Genomic DNA, 24,364 nt, shown 5'->3' with positions numbered 1-24,364 from the left:
GAGCCATATGGAAAATTAAATGTATTTTTTTAAAATGCTTTAAATCAAGCATTTTCAGAATAGTTTTTATATGTGTCTAGATCGGGTCCACCCTCAAAGAGGGTACGTGTTGTGGTGCGACCTGGAGACCGACCGCCTGTGTTGTGGGTGGGTAAGATTGGTTAGCCACAACACCCGATTGGTAGGTCCCTTGATGATGGGTTCAATTTGGCCAATGGAGCGCAGTCCAAATGGATCGAGGGACCTATATATACTCATGCACGTGACCCAGAGCTTCCTCTTTCAGTGCGTGCATTCGAAACAGCAACAGCCTGTTCTCTGGGCAACTGAGAGAGAGAGCGATTTATCTTAGATCCTGGTGATCTCTTTCCTTTATTCCCCCTTTCCCCCTTGCTTTCCCCAGTAGTTATTCTTCCCTCCTTGGTTAATTCCCTTCCTTTCATTGCCTTGATGCATTTGATGGTGAACCGGTCAAAGATGTTTAAGTTTCGACCAATGCTGTCTGGGATATTATTCCAAGTGTGCATTTGCCATCCAGAATGCGAAACAGGATACTCAACGGTCGCTATGTGGATATTTTCAAACTCCTTCCCCATAATGAATGCCCAGACAAGGATAAGCAGGTTGCTTCGGGGAAGGGCAAGGCCAGCTCCCTTGAAGTGGAGAGAACCCTTGAGAAGTGGCTTGATGCCTTTCAAGTATTTGCTGGGGTTATTTCTGCAGCTCATCCCAAGAGAAGTTTGCACCAGTGGATTTATCAATCATTGGTGCATAAGGCCTTCACGCTGGCTGGTGAGGCGGAAGCTATAAGCTACGACAAGAGTTTCCATCATCGGGCTGCCATATCCCGTCTGCTTGATGGCATTATAAGGATCTTGATGTATGGACAACTTATGTCTCTCCAAATTTCGAGAGCAAGTACACTGAGCAGTTCAAATCCAAGCAGGAGATTAAGAAGCCAGGAAGGTGTCTTATTTGTTGGGAATATAATAAGGGTTCCTGCCAGAGCCAGGGATGTAGCTATTCGCATGTTTGCGATATGTGTTCCAAGAGTCATCCTACCACATCTTGCGGAATTACGTGGCCCATTCGAGGGGCAAGGAGAGGTTCCCAGCAGGAACAGAAGGCAGCCTCACCTCAAGAAGCCCGTGATGTTAATTAAGGTCTTATTGAGCCTAGCTCGTACTCCCATTTAGTTGTCCGCCTTAAGGCCATGGCTTCCCAGGCACCCTGACACGGTTGCTGCTTCATATTTGTGGCTTGGATTTTCTGAATAAACACATGATTCGTAACCGGCTGCATTTTTTGCCAAATAAAGTATACTAATTCACTGTATCATATAAATTTCAACAGAAATGAGTCATAAAATACAATGAAACCAGCAGAAGACCCAGTGGAGCAATTCATACTGTAATCACTTCATGGATCAGGTCTAGACATTGGTACGTGTCTGTTCCACCTGCATCAGTTCATTAAGTCTCAGCAATAACAAGTAGTTCCAGTTCTGCAGAATCCTATTCTGAAGACAATGATTTCTTGGATATAAACCTTGTTTTGCCATCCTGGGCTTCATTAGTAGTACAGTGTCTGGGTGATGCAAATAAATGCAATATTGTAATGTCACACACTTTTTTTACAAAAGGAATAATATAAATACCATAAACAACTGTACAACCGTTATTATTTTGATTTATTTATTTAATTATATGTCCAAATTACATAAAAGGTCAGATCCTCATTTGAATGAGATGCTTCAATAAAATGTTGTACTAGAGGAACATCTACTACATTGTTCCTAATCCTGGAACAGTGCTCTGATATTCTTACATTTATTGGTCTGCATAGCTGCCAAGTTTTCCCTTTTCTCACGAGGAAGCCTATTCAGCATAAGGGTATTTCCCTTAAAAAATGGGAGAACATGGCAGCTATGTTGGTCTGAGAGTATGACCTACATACAACAAACCACAGGGACATCTAATCACGTAAATTACATGTGGAGTAGCACATGTGGCAATTGCCTGTAAAATGAACTTAAAACCTTCTTTATTGGTAAACTCTTTTACCTGTAGAGCATATTTACAGGAGGTACAATGCCCACATCTAAAAAAACCCACGTTTGACTTTGTGCTTCGATTTCTAGATCAAGGAAAGGTAAACAATGTTGACTCAATGTACCTTCAAAGGTCAAGTGTGGACTCGCACTATTGATCCAACGGTTGAACGGTTCAAAAATACCCTCCGAAAATAAAAAAATATCAATTCATCTATGTACCAGCCATAAAACAGGATGTATTCGCTGAATGGGTTATTATGAGCAATATGTTCTAAATGACAATTTCTCATAAAGATGTTGGGCAGACTAGGAGCACATTTACGTAGAGCCCATGGCTACAGCTTTTCTTTTAATGAAGTACTTTGAACCAAACCTGAAAAAAATATTAGATAAAAGTAAATAAGAATCTCCATTAAGAAATGTACTGGTGGTGACGACTGATTATAATCCATTAGCAGTTCTTGGATTTGAGATTTTACAGTATCCAGAGGTACATTAGTATATAGGGACGACACATCCCATTTAGCAATAATAGTATGTGGAGTAACATGCAAATTTTCAATAAGGGTTATGTCACAGGGGCTTGCGGCTACTCTCGAATAAAGACGCTCCAGTCCTTCTTGTCTTTAAGAGTTTTATTGTGCATACTTTTTACAGTGCAAAGATACAGTACCAGAAAGCATGACTGCCTCATCACTGTCAGAACCCTGCAATACTTCTTTCTCCCTCGTTACCAGCATAAAAGCCTTGACATCCCGAAACGCTGCGCCTTAACCCTGCGTGTGGGTGCACGCCTAAATTCAGGCGCTGGATGGAAAGGTTCCCCTTCTTGCTGGTTGGAGTGGTGCATAGGCTCTCCTGCCTGTCAGAGCCCCCGTCCCACTTCCTGTTCTCCCGAGCGTGTCCAGGGGCTCTGTAGCCTCCCGAAGCTCTTCCTCCATTCCGCTCCACTCCTCCTTCTCTCCTCCTGACCCGCTGCTGACGCTGACGCTTGGAGACGTACTGGTCAGGATGACCGGGGGAGGCTTCCTGTAAGGAGTCCCCATGACAGGTTATGATATGTTTTGTATCCTTAATGTAAGACGGGGTTTCTTTAGTGAAACGGTGTAGAAATGTGTCAATATATTGTGCACAATTTTCCAACAATTATCCTGACACGGACTCAATAGGTCTACCCAAGGCATCCCCAAACTTCGCCCCTCCAGATGTTTTGGACTACAATTCCCATCATCCCTGACCACTGGGCCTGTTAGCTAGGGATCATGGGAGTTGTAGGCCAAAACATCTGGAGGGCCGCAGTTTGGGGATGCCTGGGCTAGAGTGTTCATAATCAGTAGGAGTGGTAGAAAGTGAAGATATATCTGATCTGTTAGACTGCCTGCGAACTAGTCCTGAAGAATTCAGCCTTAAATGAACTTTACCTGTGGAATAATCATTGCAATCTCTGCTCAGCTTCTTTTTCTTAAAACTGGCTAATTCAATGGAAAATTTATTAAGGTCCTGATCCAGCTTGTGAGTGAGTTTGTCAAAATCCTCCTTATTGTATTTAGTTTTTGTCCTTTGTTTTAACTCCATTAAATCTTTGTGGACCTTTTCCAAATCCATGGCAGATTGTTCTATGATCAAAAGCATTAGATCATTAGAACGTTTATTCAGAATAGATACCCATTTTTCAACAAATCTCCTATTGTTCTTAAATAGAGGAGGTGCCTTAGGGATCCTAAATCCTCTAGGGATTAAGTTGTTTTTTACATATTCAGTGAACGCTGCTGTGTGCATTTCTAAATGTACTTTCTGTTTTGACAAAGTAATTAACAACATGTCTTCTTTTTAAAAAAAATTGGTCATCTTCATTGTGGAAGAAAGTAAACATGCTTAATAATTTGTCTTTCTCAGTATACTATATCCAAACTTTTTAGAAAACTCAGCCATGGTACAAACACTAGGAAAACCTAGGGTTACGTAAAGTTATACTCAATAAAAACAAGAGTCGTAACTGGCTGCACTCTGGCAAAATAAAGTATAGTAATTCACTGTATCATTTGTGGACTGCGGGTGGCGCTGTGGGTTAAATCACAGAGCCTAGGGCTTGCTGATCAGAAGGTCAGCAATTCGAATCCCCGCAATAGGGTGAGCTCCCATTGCTCAGTCAACCTAACAGTTCGAAAGAACATCAAAGTGCAAGTAGATAAATAGGTACCGCTCTGGCGGGAAGGCAAACGGTGTTTCCGTGCCCCGGGTTGGTTCGCCAGAAGCGGCTTAGTCATGCTGGCCACATGACCTGGAAGCAGTACGCTGGCTCCCTTGGCCAATAAAGCGAGAAGAGCACCATAACCCCAGAGTCGGTCACAACTAGGCCTAATGGTCAGGGGTCCCTTTACCTTTTCCTTTAGTTCACTGTATCATATCAATTTCAACAGAAATGAGTTCATAAAATACAATGAAACAAGCAGAAGGCCCAGTGGACATTGGTACGTGTCTGTACCACCTGAATCAGTTCACAAAGCCCCAGCAATAACAAGTAGTTCCAGTTCCACAGAATCCTATTCCGAAGACAAGGATTTCTGGAATATAAATCTTGTTTCCCCGTCCTGCGCTTCATCTGATGCAAATAAATGCAATGTTGCGATGTCACACTTTTATAATTTTTTTTAAATATAAATACCATAAACAACTGTATATACCAAAAGTGATGTAACAGGATAGTAGTTCTCTGTCACAGTAGTAGCTGCAATAAACGTCAACTGTTACAATGTGAAGTTATATGTACAAAGACAGTATTGATTTCAATTACAGGTGTTGGCAATCTACAGGTACAAAATTTCTTTCTTAAAGTGACCCTTGTAGCCCAGCAGAAAGTTAAAACCCAAATTAAAACATGCTCAGGGGTTATGTGTGTAAAATTAATACGAATTCATGGAAAATGCCCACATCTAAAAAAAACCACGTGGAGGACTGGACAACGTACGTTGTCTGAGTGTGGATTTTAAATCCTTATGCAGCAATATATCTTTAAATGACTTTGTGTGGACAGGCGGAGTCCCCCCAAACCTCCGTCGATCCCTGAGTGGAATGATGACTCAAGGCAATGTGTTATGGGATTAAAATTGGCCAGAAGGTTATTAAGATTCATATGTAGGGAGACCTTGGCTCAGGCATTGGTTGTTTCTCCTTCCCAGTCCCCAGCCAGGGATCTGGGGGACTTCAGGGTTATCCAGAATGTATGGGGGTTGGGCTGGCTCTGGAGAACATATGTTCAAGCAGAGAGAGCCCACCCCTGTTCGCTACCGCTGGAGGAGGAGAGCAATGACAACCTCTCGGTGTAGGGACAATCTCTCCCCCCAAGACCCCTTTAATGGAGGAACCCTGATCTTGACGCCACCAAGGGAGTGAGGTCACCACCTCACGCAACCCCCCCCTTAGGAAGATAGCCACAAGGATTCCTCCCAAGGCCTGACACCGCCAAAGTTGTGGGGTATTGCTACGGGAAAGCCAAAACCTGACAATGCAGGAAAATTCCTTTCTGGCCCTTCAACAGCGACCGTGACATAGCAGCACCTGCGTACCTGTGAAAAAGAGAGGTAAACCTACAAAAAAAAGACTCAAATGAGGGTGTGGAGGGTGGGAGAAGCTCTGGAGCTGACTGCTGCTTCACAGGTAAGATTTAAATTCTATTCTGTGTGCTGGGCAGTCCCTCCCCTTACCTGGCCAATCCCATGGCAACACCTCCCCAGGCGGGATTGGATGATTGGCTGGGGTAGCCCAGGTATTCAGCCTGGGAAGGGAGTGGCCAGTTCCGAACTACCAGTTCGCTCTGTGGTCCAGGGGGCTGCACGCAACAACGCAAAAATCACCCCCCGTTTAATGTGGGAAGTTGTCATTGTGCATCGTTGTTATGACTGTGTTTGGATAACCTCGTGGTAATAAGGATGCAGAAAGTATATTTGAATGGGCCTTAAAGTCATGTGGGTCCGATGAATTGCATTTTAATCTTAGAAACTGACCTAAGGGAAGGTTATCATGGAGATGTTTGAAATGGTTAGATCTGTAATGTAAGAAGGAGTTTCTATCTGTGCTTTTCTTATAGGGCCGCACTTTTAATCATCCACAAAGATTTCTAGATCAAGGAAAGGTAAACAATGGACTCGATGTACCTTCAAAAGTCAAGTGTGGACTCGCACTATTGATCCAACAGTTGAATAGTTTAAAAATATCCTCCGAAAATATAAATATCTATTCATCTATATACCAGCCATAAAACAGGATGTATTCACTGAATGGGTTATTATGAGCAATATGTTCTAAATCAAAATTTCTGGGTGGTGGACATAGCCTGTCCCCTGCTTTCCGCCTATCCAGGTGTTCACCCTTGGCTGACCTATTTAGTGCCCGGGGTCAGCGCTACCTGCAAGGGAGCTAGTTGAACCAGAGCCTATGCAACCACTCACTTTCTGTAATCAATTAAGTTGTGGCCTAAATTCTGCCAAAAACCAAAACAAAATTTGAGTCAAGTGTTAATTTATTTAGCGGGGAGGTCTCTGGGCCTGAACACGCAAATTCCACCCTGGTCTCTCTATCTGGCCCTCAAGATGTTCCTTAGGTCATACACCCTGCCCAGGCGTGAACGCTCCTTGAGTGGTTTGGCCTGGGCTGGATCTCCATTGATCTGTTAAAATGTTATTAAATATAACGTTATATCATTCTCAATGCAATTTTCTATTGTTGAAGGCTCACTGCTCTACAGTGTCTTCTGGTGTCACATTTTATTAACACATTATAAACAACCAGTGTAAATCTGTCACTGGCTGGAATGTGTCATTGAACTCTGATAATATCTCTTGCTTGCCAGAGAGAAGGGAAGACAGAGTTGTCTCTAAGTTGTGTTGTGTAAAATTGGTTATCCAAATTTTACAGCACTCACATAATATACCGCCTCTCCAAGTGTCCCTATTTTCCACAGACAGTCCCAAATTTACAGAAACCGTCCTGGTTTCTGGTTTGACCCCAGAATGTCCCTATTTTCCTTTGGACACCACTATTTTCATTATAAAAAAAGTATGTTGAAGATTATGGTAGGACATCCCTGTTTTCATTGGAGAAATGGTATAAGGGTAGAATTATGTGACTCCTAGGGCAAGAAAATAAGTAACTATACAACCTTTAGAAGACATCTGAAGTTTCTTAATGTTCACTGTTTATGTTTTTATATATGCTGGGAGAACCTAGTCAGATAGGAAGGGTATAAATAGTAAAATTGTTGTTGTTGTTGTTGTTGAATAGGATGTCCCTATTTTCATCAGAGAAATTTTGGTGGGTATGTAATAGCCACTTGGGGGGGGGATGGTGGGACAATCAGACAATTGATTGTTGTTGCATATACAGTGGTACATCTAGTTGCGAAGTTAATTCGTTCCAGAGGTCTGTTCTTAAACTGAAACTGCTCTTAACGAGAGGCGTGCTTTCGCTAATGGGGCCTCTTGCTGCTGCTGCTGCTGTGCCACCGGCACACGATTTCCGTTCTCATCCTGGGGCAAAGTTCTCAACTCAAGGTAACTCTTCCAGGTTAGCCGAGTTTGTAACCTGAAACGTTTGTAACCTGAGGCGTTTGTAACTCGAGGTACCACTGTAATTGCAAACTTTTTGGAGAGGGATCCACAATGATTTATCATTGCAGTGGGGCTATGCACATGCTTATTTTAAAAGCCAACAAATTGCTTTTGACCACAGCAGCAAAGTACTGTTTGGTAGTGCTTTTCCTCATCACTTAATCTGTGTTTAGCTTTATGATTTATATGACCCCATAGTGAAAAAACAAAGACATTTCATGCAGGTATCATGCTGTGTAAGTAGCAGATCTGGCATAATCTAAAGAAATCATGCAATTTTTGCAAGCTCAAGGGAATGAAAGACACTAGCATAAGACGTATGTATCTTTCACCTGCTGTTTGGTTGTTTTAACTGTATCTTGTTTTGAAACTGTTTTGTGGGTCTATGGACAGCAATAAAGATATTTGAATTTGACTAGCGTAAGAAGAGAAATAGGCTGCAGGGCCACAAGTGGTCCATGGGGGTCGTTTAACTGGCCCATGGACCCCCACCCCCACTGGGTCAGCTCCCGTGCGCCACGCTAAACTGGCGCGGAGCAAAGCGGGGACCGCGTTCTGTGACGCTGGCCGGCTTCTGCAGCCAATGGGAAGCTGCACAGGCCTCCTCTGCACCGGAAGAAGTGCCAGAAATGGCGTTTGCACATGCATGCGTATGCATGCACGCGCACACTCTAGCTAACCAAGGAGTCTGCAGGAACGTGAACTGGCCCAAGGCACAAAAACTGAATGTGTTTTGTATGGGGGCAGAAATTGCATTGGGCAGGATCAACATGTTATTGGGGACCCCTATAAAGGGCCTGAGGGGAAAACTGACCACAACATCCCCAAGCTTGGGTTGGGGCATCAGCCTGGTTGGAATCTGCACCCTGATCTCCCAGTGAGACCTTGCTTGCTTGCCTGCTTGCTTGGCTTGCAGCATGGCAAGGTTCAACACTGGCCAACTCCCATGGAACCGGTTCTGGGCAGTCCAAACCTGGCAGATCCATTCCACCAACTTAGGGCTGGCCCCAATGTCATGATGCCAACCCTTGCCCTGCCTGCTGCTGTCAATAAAGATTTGACCTGCTTTAATCCCCCCATTGTTGTACAGTCTGGTTATTTTGCTGCTCTCATGGGTCAAAGAGAATGGCCAGAGAATGGCAGATATTTTTTTCCCTCACATTGAATCACCATAATCCAGCTCTTCCTGCCCATATAAAGCTCCAAACCAATCATTAATACCACTCTTAAAAGTCTATCCAACTCTGTTTTCCTCCCCTCTGTTTTCCCCTTACCTTACCTGAGGAATCACAGTCTCTCCAATGGGTTTTTTCATCATGGTTGCTGGTCAGAGAGCACCAGGGCTTTCCATTGGATGGCCCATCTGTTGTGCAAGATGAGTAAATTTTGCCTTCGTATATGAAAGGAAGACACATGGGTCTCGAAGGTTGGCCATTGGTCCTCGATGTAGGAGAGGAGGAGAGGCAGGAAGAAAAAGAGAACATGTTTTTATAAGAGGTCTGCCGAGATCCCGTTTCTAATAAGAACTAACGTTCAGAAGAAACTTGGACTTTGCTCCCTCCTTTCCTTTGTGGTATGCATGGGTAGATGGTATATTGGGGTTTAATTATAGGTCTTTTGGAGGAAGAGAACAGAAGTTGTGCGCCGGCAGCACGACAGCAACAGGAGGCCCCATTAGCTAAAGTGGTCCCTCAGGTTAAGAACTGTTTCAAGTTAAGAACGGACCTCCGGAACAAATTAAATTCATAACTCGAGGTACCACGGTAGTCATTGCTGGGCTGTTTTAGTTTCATGTTAGGATCCTTCATCAGCAGTAACTCAGATATGTGATGTACGTTTGATTCATGCTATCAATACTGGATCTCCAAACTTCTACTTTTTCCAGTCTTGAATTCAGTTTTAACCATTTTGGCAACCACTTGCATTAAAAAAAATATTTTTAAAAAAATCAATTCATATGAGGCCCCGTATATAGGATTGCCATATTTCAAATATTGAAGCAGTTGTTGAGCTTTTTTGGCAAATTTATTTTGGGGGGATGAACCTTTGAAGCTATTCTAAAAGGGAAATCGCCCCAAACAACACTGCTGACATGGGTACATCCAGATTCTCCCGGACATTTTTACCAATTTCTGCCCAGACACTGCTTCCGACTGCAGTATTCCAGACATGTCTGGGAAATTGTGGAAGTATGGCAACACTATTACTGATTCAAACCATTGGTTCAAGTTCTAGGGTTGCCATATTTTGAAGAGCAAAAAAGAGGCCACATTTGTCAACTTCCATGGCATGTTAAGCATATAAGGACTGAACTTAGCACTTTAAGCATTTAAGGCACATGCTCCTCCATCAAGACACATTCCCTTCAGCTTTCCGTATGGCACATTTTCTGCACTGCACAAGCTTTAAAATTAGATCGCCACACCACACCAAATGTAGAGTGCATATGCACACCGCCCTTAGGACTTATCCACATTTCCTCTTGTCCTGCTCTTCCCCCCCAGGGAAAATCTATTTTTAACGCTTAATTGGAGCAAACAGCAATTTTGTGTTTCACCAGATTCCCATTTGTTCCAATTTGTTTCTCAAGAGTGGGCATTCCCTGAGAGTGAACAGGACAAGCAGAAAACATTCTATGTGCAACACAAGCACATAGAAGCACGTTTATTAACCCTTATATGCATTTTCCACATATATAAAACCATGCTAGTATATGCATGCCATAGTGTTCAGCTATAGGAACCTGGCACCTCATAGCCACACTTGAGTGAAACATACAAATTCTCAGACTAGAGTTATGGATTTGTGTGTACCAGGCCCTTCTAATGCCTAGACCCAGCATGTCTTAAAAGCTGCGGTCTACTGCGTTGGCGAGAGGGCGCAGAAGCCTCGAGGTCCGAGGCTTCTGGCTTTCGCGGAGGCGGGGGAATCCCGCGTGGGCACGCGGATCCCCACCAAACCTCGGGTTGAGCGTCCCGGGGGCTAAATTGGCCTGGTGGAGCTCCGTAACGCGGCTCCTCCGCTGCCTGAGAAGCTCGGCAGAGTTCTCGAGAGTCAGCGGAGTGGTAGCTGAGGGAGCCATTTTGGGCATTATCACCACCTCCAGTAGTGAAGCCCTGATCCTTCAGTCAGTCAGCAGTGGATGCCTTCCGTAAATTAAAGAATTTGGAATAAGAACTCCACGTGAGTAAAATTTTTGAGCGGCAATATTTTTATTGAAGAAATGGACAGGTTGGGAGACTTAAAAAAAACGGAAGTCAGTCTCCCACATTGATTATCTTAACAGACAGTAACCTGATCCCTAACAGGGGGAGTGATGTTGTAAGCCAAAAAATGGCTTATCTTCTGAGTTAGCCAATAAAACTCAGAGACAAGAGGAGTTAGGAGTCCATTTTGTTTATTGCAAAGCAATAAGGTTACAGTCAAATCTTTTCGCAAAACTGCAACCCGGCCCAAAGGTCGGGCAGGAATTTATAACATTTCAGACAAAGGATTTTGATTTAACCAATCACATAAAGCATTACATCATTTAATATTTTAATATTCATCATTGTCTCATTTCATATTTAATACGTATGTCATTACCTAATCTAATACGCATGCACAATAAGCATTGCTAACTAGGCCAAGGATTGCTAGGCCTTTGATTCTCAATAAGATGTTACATTGTGAGATAGTATGCGTGTTGGGAACCTGTGTTACGTGTACTATATAACAATTTGTGTTCTAGTTTATGAATTGCTTCTTTGTGATTTGCGTGTTAGCTGACCTTCTGTTCTGGTAAAAGAACGGCATCTTGCTAGATCATCAGTTTCTTAAAGCAACAAGTTCCCATAATTCACTATCATAAGCATGTTCTAGAATTTATAGGGATTTACATTATCACCTTAATTGGGGCCCTTTGGGCCCCCTGCTACATTCCTCACTTTGACTTCAAGCTAAAAGGTGCGAGATTACTCGCACCGATCAGCTTGACACTTATGTAACTCATTCAGCTTGACCCTCAGGTAACTCATCTTGACCCTCCTGAGGCAATTGGTGATATTGCAAAAGTAACTGCTTTTGGGCCATGTTTTTGGACTATGTTGGGAAGGATTTCAATACAGATACTCATCTAAATTTGGTACTAAATTTAGCCAATAAGACCAGTGCCAATCCCCCTACTAACATCCAAAAATGTATAGAATTGCCATTGCCCTATTTGGATGAGGGTGCTAAAAATAAGGGAGTCTTTTAGATTTGGAGATTACGATCAAAGAATCCTCAAGCGTAGAGCAAACCAGCTTCCGGAGTGTGACGTAGGGATCCTGTTGGTACAATGTCTATTCAAAGTCAAAGTCTTAGTCCTAAGCACACGTCCTGGTGCTCACAGACCAAAGGTGAATCCAAGGAACAAACCCCCCAGCATTCACAGTCTGTGGTCAGCAAAAACAGCAAACAGTCCTCGCCAGCGCGGTGTCAATGGCTCATCCACCCACAGATTCAGCCAGATGTGTACTGGTGCGCTGGTGCAGAGGCCATCAAAGGGGTATGCCCAAGGACGCACCTGGGGAGAAAAAGAAACAAAACACGGCAGAGAGAGACTGCACATGGTGATGTAATGCATGTCCCCCAAAAACCACCAGCCCACTGTTGACCCGCAGGAGAAAATTGGAGGGTCTAGGGAATATCTGCAAACAGGGCAATGGGGGGTCTGCGAACAGGGCAATAGGGAGAAGCTCAGACAGAGCTAGGTTGCTTGACAGAGCCAAGCCACTGAATTAGGTTTAGAGCCATCGGTTGGCAACTCTCATTGTTCTACACTGCCATGGCGGCCAGCTTGGTGTGTTTGCCAACTCCACTCTATGGTGCTTTGCTTCGACAATGGAGTTAACCCTTCTATATGCTCTTTCAAAAGGTGACAATTTCAGGGTTCCTTTTGGGTAACAACAAATTCTGGGCAGGGTAATAGGGAATACCATTGTCTATTTTATTACAGCCTCTGAAGTGTTTGCTTTGTCCACTCCTCCAATACCCCCAAACCAGAGCCACCTCCCAGGCTCCTCTCATCGTCCCATGCTTTCTGCCATGACAGGCAGCCTGGCGGTCTGCCAACTCCTTGGCGGGCCGTCAACTCTGCCCCACAGCGTTCTGTTTTGGACGACGGAGTCACCCCCCCAGATGTGCTCTGCAACATGGGCACGGAGGGTTGTGAAAGCACACTCCAAATCTGTGTAGAAGATAGACATTGCCCTCTAAATGTGTACACATTCCTTTTCCATCCTGTTTTTCTTCCAATTATTCCAAATTTCTGCCCCACAGTCTGTGTACCAGTAGCATCCCACTCTCTCCCTTTTTCTCCTGAGGTTCAAAAGTACCCCATGTCCTCACAATGTCAGGTCTACTACTGTAGCTGCTGCTTCCAAGGGCTCCACCTTTTCCATTCCCAACTTGCCCATTCTTCACTTGCCACCCCCATTCCTCATTACATAAACCTTCATGTACATTCCCACACATAACAGCAGTACTCTTCTCACATGTTCACTGATTATTGGGAGCTGTGAGGCCCCCTTTCATCCCACTTGCTTAAAATGTTGTGCAAGAGGGGCTTATGACAAACCAATATTCTTCCTCCATTCTTTTCATAACCCATTTCAAAATTCATCCACTGCCTGCACACCACTCTTTCCCACTTAAAAAAAATGAAATACAGGGTGCAAGAATCTATAGTTCCTCCAGTTTGTCAGAACTGCCAAAAACCTGAACAAAACGTGAAGTTGTGTCAAAAAAATGAAATACAGGGTGCAAGAGTCTATAGTTCATCCAGTTTGTCAGAACTACCGAAAACCTGAATAAAATGTGAAGTTGTGTCAAAAAATAAATAAAATACTGGGTGCAAGAAACTACAGGTCATCCAGTTTGTGAAAAGCCAGGTCAGAACTGCCGAGAACCCGAATAAAATGTGAAATTGTGTCCCAAAAAAAATGAAACACAGGGTGCAAGAATCTATAGTTCATCCAGTTTGTCAGAACTGCCAAAAACCTGAACAAAATGTGAAGGTGTGTCAAAAAAAATGAAATACAGGGTAGGGCCTACCATACAGTAAATCAATAATGTAGGCCCAGCCCATACAAATTCGGCCGGGTGGGAGAGCTAGAAAATCAAGCTGCTCCTAGCCGCCCCCTTTCCTCCGATGAAAACTGGGAAAACAGTGGAAAGAGAACAGTGGGAAAAGAACAAAATATGATACAATTCATACTGCTAGTCAGAGAACAAAGGGATTACACACACACACTCCAAGGGTGCCCCCTCCATTTACTCCCAGAAGGGAGGGGAGGGTGGATAAGAGTGGAAGGGTGAGAGAGGGGGTCTGTGTGAGAGAGGGGGGTCAGAGGTGCCACCCTGCACACACAGACACAGAGGACAAACCTATATTGTGTTAAAAGTAACTCAGAAGGACAGCAGAAAGAAATGCACTGATCTGCTAACGTTCTGGGGGGAAATGATACAATCCGAAATGCTAGCTTAAAGAACACACAGTCCTTTTCACACACACACAAAACTTAATGCAAACGCCTGACTCTTCACAGCCCCCCTTCCATCAGGTTGGAAACACAAGCCTCAATGCAAAAGCACTAAAAAAAGAGAGAAACAGCCACACAGTCATGCAAAGGTCTACCCCGCCCTTCCCCAGCCCTTTTGCTCGGGAGGAAGGGGGGGAAGCCCCCCCAAAAAACATGCGAAGAGGGTACATGGACCTGGATGTTTCTACCCCCATGTTGCACAGACAGAGAATTTGTGGAAGGAAAAGCACACTCACACACACACAGTACACAGGCCTACCATTGTGCAGCTATGCAATATGGCTTGGAGAAAGGTTCAATCAGGGATATAGAGAGCTTTTATTTCGTAAAAAGTAACTTAGAAGGAGCAGAAAAATTTCCTGTAACTTTCTGCTTTCAGGGAACAGTGCCTATCAACAAGATAACTTCTATTTGGTTAACCGGAAAGGAGGAAAACAAAGAAAGTCCCTTTTCTCCCTCCCGGGCATTAACACCCAGATAGGATAACAGGGGATAACTTAATAATCTCTCCCCAGTACCAGCTTTCAGCTGGAACTCGGACCTGACACACACACACCGACTCAAACAAACTCACACAACCTAATAAAATTGAACAGCACGCCAAGGCCTCTGACGACGCAGAGACCCCCAACACAATCACGCCAAGGCCTCTGACGACGCAGAGACCCCCAACACAATCACGCCAAGGCCTCTGACGACGCAGAGACCCCCAAACAGAATCACGCCAAGGCCTCTGCAGATGGCAGAGACCCCCAAACAGAATCACACCAAGGCCTCTGCAGATGGCAGAGACCCCTAGTCAAAGGATTATTTCAAATAAGTTTTTCAGAGCAACAAAGTTTCAAATTCTTACCTCAGCTAAATCTAGTTAGCCCCGCAACCCTCAATTTCCCTCTTGGTTTACTATTCGGCCCACTAGCAGTACCTTCTGCCCTCTGTGACCTTTCCAAGGTGGATTAGACCTTGCTTCCCCTTTTTAAAAGGAGGTTCCCAAACACCAAGAATTTCATACCTTTCTTATCTGTTGGCCGTTTATTGCCGGGACTCCGTCTCCTCCTCAGTTAGTTGAAACGCAGGTTGGGCGTCTTTGTCCTCCACTGCTTCTCCGGGTTTTCCAGGATTCTTCCCTTGGCACGCGCTTTGAAGAAAAATCCTCCGACTCAGCCGAAGTAGTAGAAAAGAAAAACGTGTCCCAAAGCGTCCTGCTTCAACCTTGGTACATCCGAGAATTCACGGCACCAAATGTTGTAAGCCAAAAAATGGCTTGTCTTCTGAGTTAGCCAATAAAACTCAGAGACAAGAGGAGTTAGGAGTCCATTTTGTTTATTACAAAGCAATAAGGATACAGTCGAATCTTTTCGCAAAACTGCAACCCCGCCCAAAGGTCGGGCAGGAATTTATAACATTTCAGACAAAGGATTTTGATTTAACCAATCACATAAAGCATTACATCATTTAATATTTTAATATTCATCATTGTCTCATTTCATATTTAATACGTATGTCATTACCTAATCTAATACGCATGCGCAATAAGCATTGCTAACTAGGCCAAGGATTGCTAGCTAGGCCTTTGATTCTCAATAAGATGTTACATTGTGAGATAGTATGCGTGTTGGGAACCTGTGTTACGTGTACTATATAACAATTTGTGTTCTAGTTTATGAATTGCTTCTTTGTGATTTGCGTGTTAGCTGACCTTCTGTTCTGGTAAAAGAACAGCATCTTGCTAGATCATCAGTTTCTTAAAGCAACAAGTTCCCACAATTCACTATTATAAGTATGTTCTAGAATTTATAGGGATTTACATTATCACCTTAATTGGGGCCCTTTGGGCCCCTGCTACAGTGAGAGGAGCAACCAATTTACCAGAAATTAGACTTTGAAACCCTCCGGAGGCTGGATTTTGGCTCCCGGAGAGAACAGGGAATGGATTTAAATTTTTTGTTGGTATTATGATAGATTATGTGAATAATTTGGATTAATGGAGTAGCCAGAACGGGACTTAAAATGGATTCCACTATGAAATTTGATTCCTGCCACGTCCGGTTTCATTATCTTCTGTTTTCCCACGGGATCTGAAAGCAATGACGATGGAAACCCCAACACTATCACAAGACTTTTATTATCAAAAGATGTACGTGGAACTTTTGTATATTGAAGATGAGCTGGACAAGAATAATTTGCAATGGAGACAAATTAATAAAAGACTTGAGGAGACAAGCGGCAGCATGGAAAAGGAGGAGGAAAGAGGACAGACCAGCTCTGAGGAACTAGAGGAAGAATTACAAATGGCAGACAATAATGGCAATCGAGAAGAATTTCAAAGTTACAAAGAAGAGGAGCAACAAGGATGGCAAAATGTCCCACAAGTGAGAGATGTGGGACAACCTATGGACTTGATTAAAGAACCCCTCAATGGAGACCCAGGGAGGACCCTTGCAATCTCAGTGAGAGAGGGAGGGCAGGGAAATCACTGGGAAACAGGGATGGGAGGAGGGTGTAGGGAAGCAACAAGATTGGGGAAACAACATGTTGAGTGTATAAAATACTGTTGGATGTTTGTGGATAGGGTGGGGGTGGGTTAAATAGTTTAACACGGGATTAAAGTCTGGATTGAATGGGAAAGTCCGGCACTGGTTTGAAATATGGAATTTGCTGGGTTTTCTGGGTAACCGGGGTCCACCCCCTTCGTTCTGCCCAGACACTGAGGTCCAGCACTAGGGCCTTCTGGCGGTTCCCTCATTGCCAGAAGCCAAGTTGCAGGGAACTAGGCAGAGGGCCTCCTCGGTGGTGGCGCCTGCCCTGTGAAACGCCCTCCCATCAGATGTCAAAGAGAAAAACAACTACTAGATGTAATGGATTAGCCCTAGTGTGGAATGTTTATTACACCCTGGCTCAGAAAGAGTTAATCCACCTCCAACTTAACTGACAGCGCTTCCTTTGTGGGCGGGGCGGTTCCCGGTTTAAAAGGAGGGAATGGCCGTTTTGGCAGTTGGAGAGGGAGAGGGAGTGTGGTGAAGAAGAGGAAAGGAGAATGGTGTGGGGCCAGGATAGTGGTGGTTTAGATTAGGTTTAGGTAACTTGATGCTGAAGTTTGACGGAGTTAATGTTTAGCTGTACCTAAGTTTGTAACCTTATGAATCATGAAAAACCTACATTCTCAAGAAAATAAAATTCAGCTTTTTGTGCCGAGGACCATCATGATAGTTTTTCCAGCAGCGTATCAAATACTCACAGAGGCAGCCTGGAACTAGGAATGAAATATAAATCTGTAATAAAAGCTGTTAATAAAGCTACTGTAGACCATAGCTGCCAAGTTTTCGCTTTTCTCGCGAGGAAGCCTATTCAGCATAAGGGCAAATCCCTGTAAAAAAGGGATAACTTGGCAGCTATGCTGTAGACCTTTTGCTGTGGGGAGCTGAGGGGAGAGGGGGTATGGGGAAACATGATCTCCCCTCTTTTGTGATCACCTGGTTTAAAGACATTTTTACGGATGTGCAAAGAGATCCCTCCAGGCACCTGGTCTGTTCTCATAAGTGTTGAAATTCTGAGCATCGACATGCATTGTAAAAAAGTGTGCAGCTAAAATATTAACATTTGGCCTTATCAACTGTCTGTCTTCTAAGCAAATGGTGGTTTCAGCAATCCAAATCCTTATTTGATGTTAAAAATTAAACTTAATTTATACATGCTTTCTCAATTCTTACCCCCAACCCCCAATTGATCAGCAGAAAAAGAACAAAACTTTACTAGATCAGTATATCGGAAGACCATCATCAGCCATTATCTTTTTTTAACAAAATGAGAATTTCTACCCCATCTTTCCATTGAATGACTTACCAGTCGGAATACAGCAGGTGGTAACCACATAACCCAACCAGACCTCAGACATACAAACAAAACTCAGCAACTCTGATGGATGGGGCTGATGGATGGGGCCAGAGCATCCTTCCATTCTCCTGCAATTCCAGGACAAGGTGCAGTTGGAGCTTGCGTTTTTCACCTTATTCAAATTGGCACTATATCTGGCAGAAAGACAAATGATTATACAGTGGAAGCAAGAAAGTCTGGGATCACTGCAGCCACCCTTCACCATAAATTTATCTATCTATCCCAGCGGTTGGCAACCTAAGGCGCATGGGCCACAAGTGGCCCATGGGGGTCGATTAACTGGCCCATGGACCCCCGCCCCCACACTCGGTCAGCTCCCGTGCGCCACACTAAACTGGCACATAGCAAAGCGGGGACCGCCTTCTGCGACGCTGGCCGGCTTCCCATTGGCTGGTTGAACCTTGGTTGCTTGGTTGGTCACCCAGTGAGACCTTGCTTGCTTGCTTGCTTGCTTGGCTTGCAGCATGGCAAGGTTCAACACTGGCCAACTCCAATGGAACGGGTTTTGGGCAGTGCAAACCTGGCAGATCCATTCCACCAACTTAGGGCTGGCCCCAATGTCATGATGCCAATCCTTGCCCTGCCTGCTGCTGTCAATAAAGATTTGACCTGCTTTAATCCCAACATTGTTGTGTTGTTGTTGTTTAGTCGTTTAGTCGTGTCTGACTCTTCGTGACCCCATGGACCATAGCACGCCAGGCACTCCTGTCTTCCACTGCCTCCCGCAGTTTGGTCAAACTCATGTTCGTAGCTTCGAGAACACTGTCCAACCATCTTGTCCTCTGTCGTCCCCTTCTCCTTGTGCCCTCCATCTTTCCCAACATCAAGGTCTTTTCCAAGGATTCTTCTCTTCTCATGAGGTGGCCAAAGTATTGGAGCCTCAGCTTCACGATCTGTCCTTCCAGGGAGCACTCAGGGCTGATTTCCTTAAGAATGGATAGGTTTGATCTTCTAGCAGTCCATGGGACTCTCAAGAGTCTCCTCCAGCACCATAATTCAAAAGCATCAATTCTTCGGCGATCAGCCTTCTTTATGGTCCAGCTCTCACTTCCATACATCACTACTGGGAAAACCATAGCTTTAACTATACGGACCTTTGTCGGCAAGGTGATGTCTCTGCTTTTTAAGATGCTGTCTAGGTTTGTCATTGCTTTTCTCCCAAGAAGCAGGAGTCTTTTAATTTCGTGGCTGCTGTCACCATCTGCAGTGATCAAGGAGCCCAAGAAAGTAAAATCTCTCACTGCCTCCATTTCTTCCCCTTCTATTTGCCAGGAGGTGATGGGACCAGTGGCCATGATCTTGGTTTTTTTGATGTTGAGCTTCAGACCATATTTTGCGCTCTCCTCTTTCACCCTCATTAAAAGGTTCTTTAATTCCTCCTCACTTTCTGCCATCAAGGTTGTGTTATCTGCATATCTGAGGTTGTTGATATTTCTTCCGGCAATCTTAATTCCGGCTTTGGATTCATCTAGTCCAGCCTTTCACATGATGAATTCTGCATATAAGTTAAATAAGCAGGGAGACAATATACAACCTTGTCGTACTCCTTTCCCAATTTTGAACCAATCAGTTGTTCCATATCCAGTTCTAACTGTAGCTTCTTATCCCACATAGAGATTTCTCAGGAGACAGATGAGGTGATCAGGCACTTCCATTTCTTTAAGAACTTGCCATAGTTTGCTGTGGTCGACACAGTCAAAGGCTTTTGCATAGTCAATGAAGCAGAAGTAGACGTTTTTCTGGAACTCTCTAGCTTTCTCCATAATCCAGCGCATGTTTGCTTATTTGGTCTCTGGTTCCTCTGCCCTTTCGAAATCCAGCTTGCACTTCTGGGAGTCCTCGGTCCACATACTGCCCAAGCCTGCCTTGTAGAATTTTAAGCATAACCTTGCTAGCGTGTGAAATGAGCACAATTGTGTGGTAGTTGGAGCATTCTTTGGCACTGCCCTTCTTTGGAATTGGGATGTAGACTGATCTTCTCCAATCCTCTGGCCATTGCTGAGTTTTCCAAACTTGCTGGCATATTGGGTGTAGCACCTTAACAGCATCATCTTTTAAAATTTTAAATAGTTCAGCTGGAATACCATCACTTCCACTGGCCTTGTTATTAGCAGTGCTTTCTAAGGCCCATTTGACTTCACTCTCCAAGATGTCTGGCTCAAGGTCAGCAACCACACTACCTGGAGTGTACGAGACCTCCATATCTTTCTGGTATAATTCCTCTGTGTATTGTTGCGACCTCTTCTTGATGTCTTCTGCTTCTGTTAGGTCCTTACCACTTTTGTCCTTTATTATGGTAATCTTTGTACGAAATGTTCCTTTCATATCTCCAATTTTCTTGAACAGATCTCTGGTTTTCCCCATTCTATTGTTTTCCTCTATTTCTTTGCATTGCTCATTTAAGAAGACCCCCTTGTCTCTCCTTGCTGTTTTTTGGAAATCTGCATTCAGTTTCCTGTATCTTTCCCTATCTCCCTTACATTTTGCTTGCCTCCTCTCCTCCGCTATTTGTAAGGCCTCGTTGGATAGCCATTTTGCTTTCTTGCATTTCCTTTTCCTTGGGATGGTTTTCGTTGCTGCCTCCTGTATAATGTTACGAGCCTCCATCCATAGTTCTTCAGGCACTCTGTCCACCAAAACTAAATCCTTAAACCTGTTCCTCACTTCCACTGTGTATTCATAAGGGATTTGATCCAGATTGTATCTTACTGGCCCAGTGGTTTTTCCTACTTTCTTCAGTTTAAGCTGGAATTTTGCTATAAGAAGCTGATGATCTGAGTTACAGTCAGCTCCAGGTCTTGTTTTTGCTGACTGTATAGAGCTTCTCCATCTTTGGCTGCAGAGAATATAATCAATCTGATTTCGATGCTGCCCATTTGGTGATATCCATGTGTAGAGTCGTCTCTTGTGTTGTTGGAAGAGAGTGTTTGTGATGACCAGCTTGTTCTCTTGACAGAACTCTATTAGCCTTTGTCCTGCTTCATTTTGAACTCCAAGGCCAAACTTGCCAGTTGTTCCTTTTATCTCTTGATTCCCTACTTTAGCATTCCAATCCCCTGTAATGAGAAGAACATCCTTCTTTGGTGTCATTTCTAGAGGTTGTTGTAGGTCTTCATAGAATTGGTCAATTTCACTTTCTTCAGCACCGGTAGTTGGTGCATAAACTTGGATTACTGTGATGTTAAAAGGTCTGCCTTGGATTCGTATCGAGATCATTCTGTCATTTTTGAGATTGCATCCCATTACAGCTTTTGCCACTCTTTTGTTGACTATGAGGGCCACTCCACTTCTTCTACAGGATTCTTGCCCACAGTAGTAGATATGATAGTCACCCGAACTGAATTCGCCCATTCCCTTCCATTTTAGTTCACTGATGCCCAGGATGTCGATATTTATTCTTGTCATCTCATTTTTGACCACATCCAGCTTACCTCCACTCATGGTTCTTACATGCCAGGTTCCTATGCAATATTTTTCTTTACAGCATCGGATTTTCCTTTCGCTTCGCGAAACAACATTGTTGTACAGTCTGGTTATTTTGCTGCTCTCATGGGTCACAGAGAATGGCCAAAGAATGGCAATGGCCAGAGAGTGGCAGATATTTCCCCTCCCTCACATTGAATCACCGTAACCCATGCTCCAGCTCTTCCTGCCCATATAAAGCTCCAAACCAATCATTAATACCACTCTTAAAAGTTTAGCCAACTCTGTTTTCCTCCCCTCTGTTTTCCCCTTACCTGAGGAATCACAGTCTCTCCAATGGGGGTTTTCATCATGGTTGCTGGTCAGAGAGCACCAGGGCTTTCCATTGGATGGCCCATCTGTTGTGCAAGATGAGTAAATTTTGCCTTCGTATATGAAAGGAAGACACATGGCTCTCTAAGGTCGACCACTAGTCCTGGATGAAGGAGAGGAGGAAAGGCAGGAAGAAAAAGAGAACATGTTTTTATGAGAAGAGGTCTGTCAAGATCCCGTTTCTAATAAGAGCTAACATTCAGAAGAAACTTGGACTTTGCTCCCTCCTTTCCTTTGTGGTATGCACGGGTAGATGGTATATTGCTGTTTAATTATAGGTCTTTTGGAGGAGGAGAACAGAAGTTGTGTGCCGGCAGCACGACAGCAGCAGGAGGCCCCATTAGCTAAAGTGGTACCTCAGGTTAAGAACTGTTTCAGGTTAAGAACGGACCTCCGGAACAAATTAAATTCATAACCAGAGGTACCACTGTAGTCATTGCTGGGCTGTTTTAGTTTCATGTTAGGATCCTTCATCAGCAGAAACTCAGATATGTGATGTACATTTGATTCATGCTATCAATACTCAATCTCCAAACTTATAGTTTTTCCAGTCTTAAATTCAATTTTAACCATTTTGGCAACCACTTGCAATAAAAATTTTTTTTTAAAAAAAATCAATTCATATGAGGCCCCATATATAGGATTGCCATATTTCAAATATTGAATATGTTGTTTAGCTTTCTTGGCAAATTTATTTTGGGGGATGAACCTTTGAAGCTATTTTAAAAGGGAAATTGCCCAATATGACACTGCTGACATGGGTTGGCATACATCCAGATTTTCCCGGACATTTTTACCAATTTCTGCCCGGACACTGCTTCCGACTGCAGTATTCCAGACATGTCTGGGAAATTGCGGAAGTATGGCAACACTATTACTGATTCAGACCATTGGTTCAAGTTCTAGGGTTGCCATATTTTGAAGAGCAAAAAAGAGGACACATTTGTCAACTTCTACTTTTAACTATGGATCACTATGATGAGTCTACCCATGAAAAAGAAGACATGTCCTAGAAAAAGAAAACATATGACAATCCTGGAACCAGCTCAGTATTGACTACTCTTGAGTAGAGCATGGCATGTTAACATAAAAGGACTGAACTTGGCCCTTTAAGCATTTTAGGCACATGCTCCTCCATCAAGACACGTTCCCTTCAGCTTTCCATATGGCACATTTTCTGCACTGCACAAGCTTTAAAATTAGATGGCCAGACCACACAAAATGTAGAGTGCATATGCACACTGCCCTTAGGACTTAGCCACATTTCCTCTTGTCCTGCTCTTTCCCCCAGGGAAAATCTACTTTTAACGCTTAATTGGAGCAAACAGCAATTTTGGGTTTCACCAGATTCCCATTTGTTCCAATTTGTCTCTCAAGCATGGGCATTCCCTGACAGTGAACAGGACAAGCAGAAAACATTCTATGTGCAACACAAGCAGGAGTGTTTATAAATCCTTATATGCATTTTCCACATATATAAAATCATGCTAGTATATGCATGCCATAGTGTTCAGCTATAGGAACCTGGCACCTCATAGTCACACTTGAGTGAAACATACAAATTCTCAGACTAGAGTTATGAATTCGTGTGTACCAGGCCCTTCTAATGCCTAGACCCAGCATGTCTTAAATGCTACTCCAGACATGCCAACCTTCTGGTGAGGTGATCACCTTGGTGATGAGCCATGATGAGGGCTTAAGGGGCTCAATAGGTAAAGGTACCCCTGACCATTAGGTCCAGTTCTGGACGACTCTGGGGTTGCGGTGCTCATCTCACTTTACTGTCTGAGGGAGTTGGCGTTTGTCCGCAGACAGCTTCCGGGTCATGTGGCCAGCATGAATACGCAGACTCTGGCAAACCAGAGCAGGGTACGGAAAAGCCCTGGATGTCGGGATCCCAGGGGCGACATTGTGGCTGCAAATGGTCTACAGGAAAAAGCAAGGGGTGAGATTGTTAAAGATAGCTTTATCATGTATAATGAGATAAGAATCCAATGTCTTTTTTCAAACCAGGTCTCTCCATGATTTTAAGCTTGGTAATAAGTTGCAGTTCACCAACTTCTCTGTCCAGTCTATTTCTGAAATTCTTTTGTAATAAGACAGCTACTTTGAGATCTTGTATAGAATGCCCTGGGAGACTGAAGTGTTCTCCTACTGGTATCTCTGTCTTGTGATTCCTGATGTCAGATTTATGTTCATTTATCATTTGGCATAGGGTTTGGCCTGTTTGTCCAATATAGAGAACTGAAGGGCACTGTTGGCATTTGATGGCATACACAATGTTAGAAGAGGAGCAATTAAATAGTCCTGAAATGGTATGTTGGATGTGGTTGGGGGCAGTAATGGTGTTGTCCGGGTGTATGTGGCAGCAAAGTTGGCATCTGGGTTTATTGCAGGCTCTGGTACCAGTGTCCATGTTAAGTCGGGTGGTTGTATTATTGTGGGTGAAGAGT

At 43.8% G+C, this 24,364-nt stretch overlaps 1 protein-coding gene across 1 annotated transcript in view; it reads right to left on the bottom strand.

The window, feature by feature from the left end:
* The window catches only part of LOC132592948 (uncharacterized), a 74,617-nt gene extending 52,595 nt beyond the window's left edge, over positions 1 to 22,022 (bottom strand). The window contains exon 1 of the mRNA XM_060281198.1: positions 21,854 to 22,022. Coding sequence (XP_060137181.1) covers positions 21,854 to 21,989 — 136 coding nt within the window. The 5' untranslated portion in view covers positions 21,990 to 22,022. The remainder of the gene's footprint in view (positions 1 to 21,853) is intronic.
* Positions 22,023 to 24,364: the final 2,342 nt, after the last annotated feature.

Source organism: Zootoca vivipara, chromosome 13 (genome assembly GCF_963506605.1).
Source record: "Zootoca vivipara chromosome 13, rZooViv1.1, whole genome shotgun sequence".
In the NCBI taxonomy this organism is placed as follows: Eukaryota; Metazoa; Chordata; class Lepidosauria; order Squamata; family Lacertidae; genus Zootoca; species Zootoca vivipara.
The sequence above is the reverse complement of the archived record's forward strand: the minus strand, read 5'-3'. Positions and strand labels throughout refer to the sequence as shown.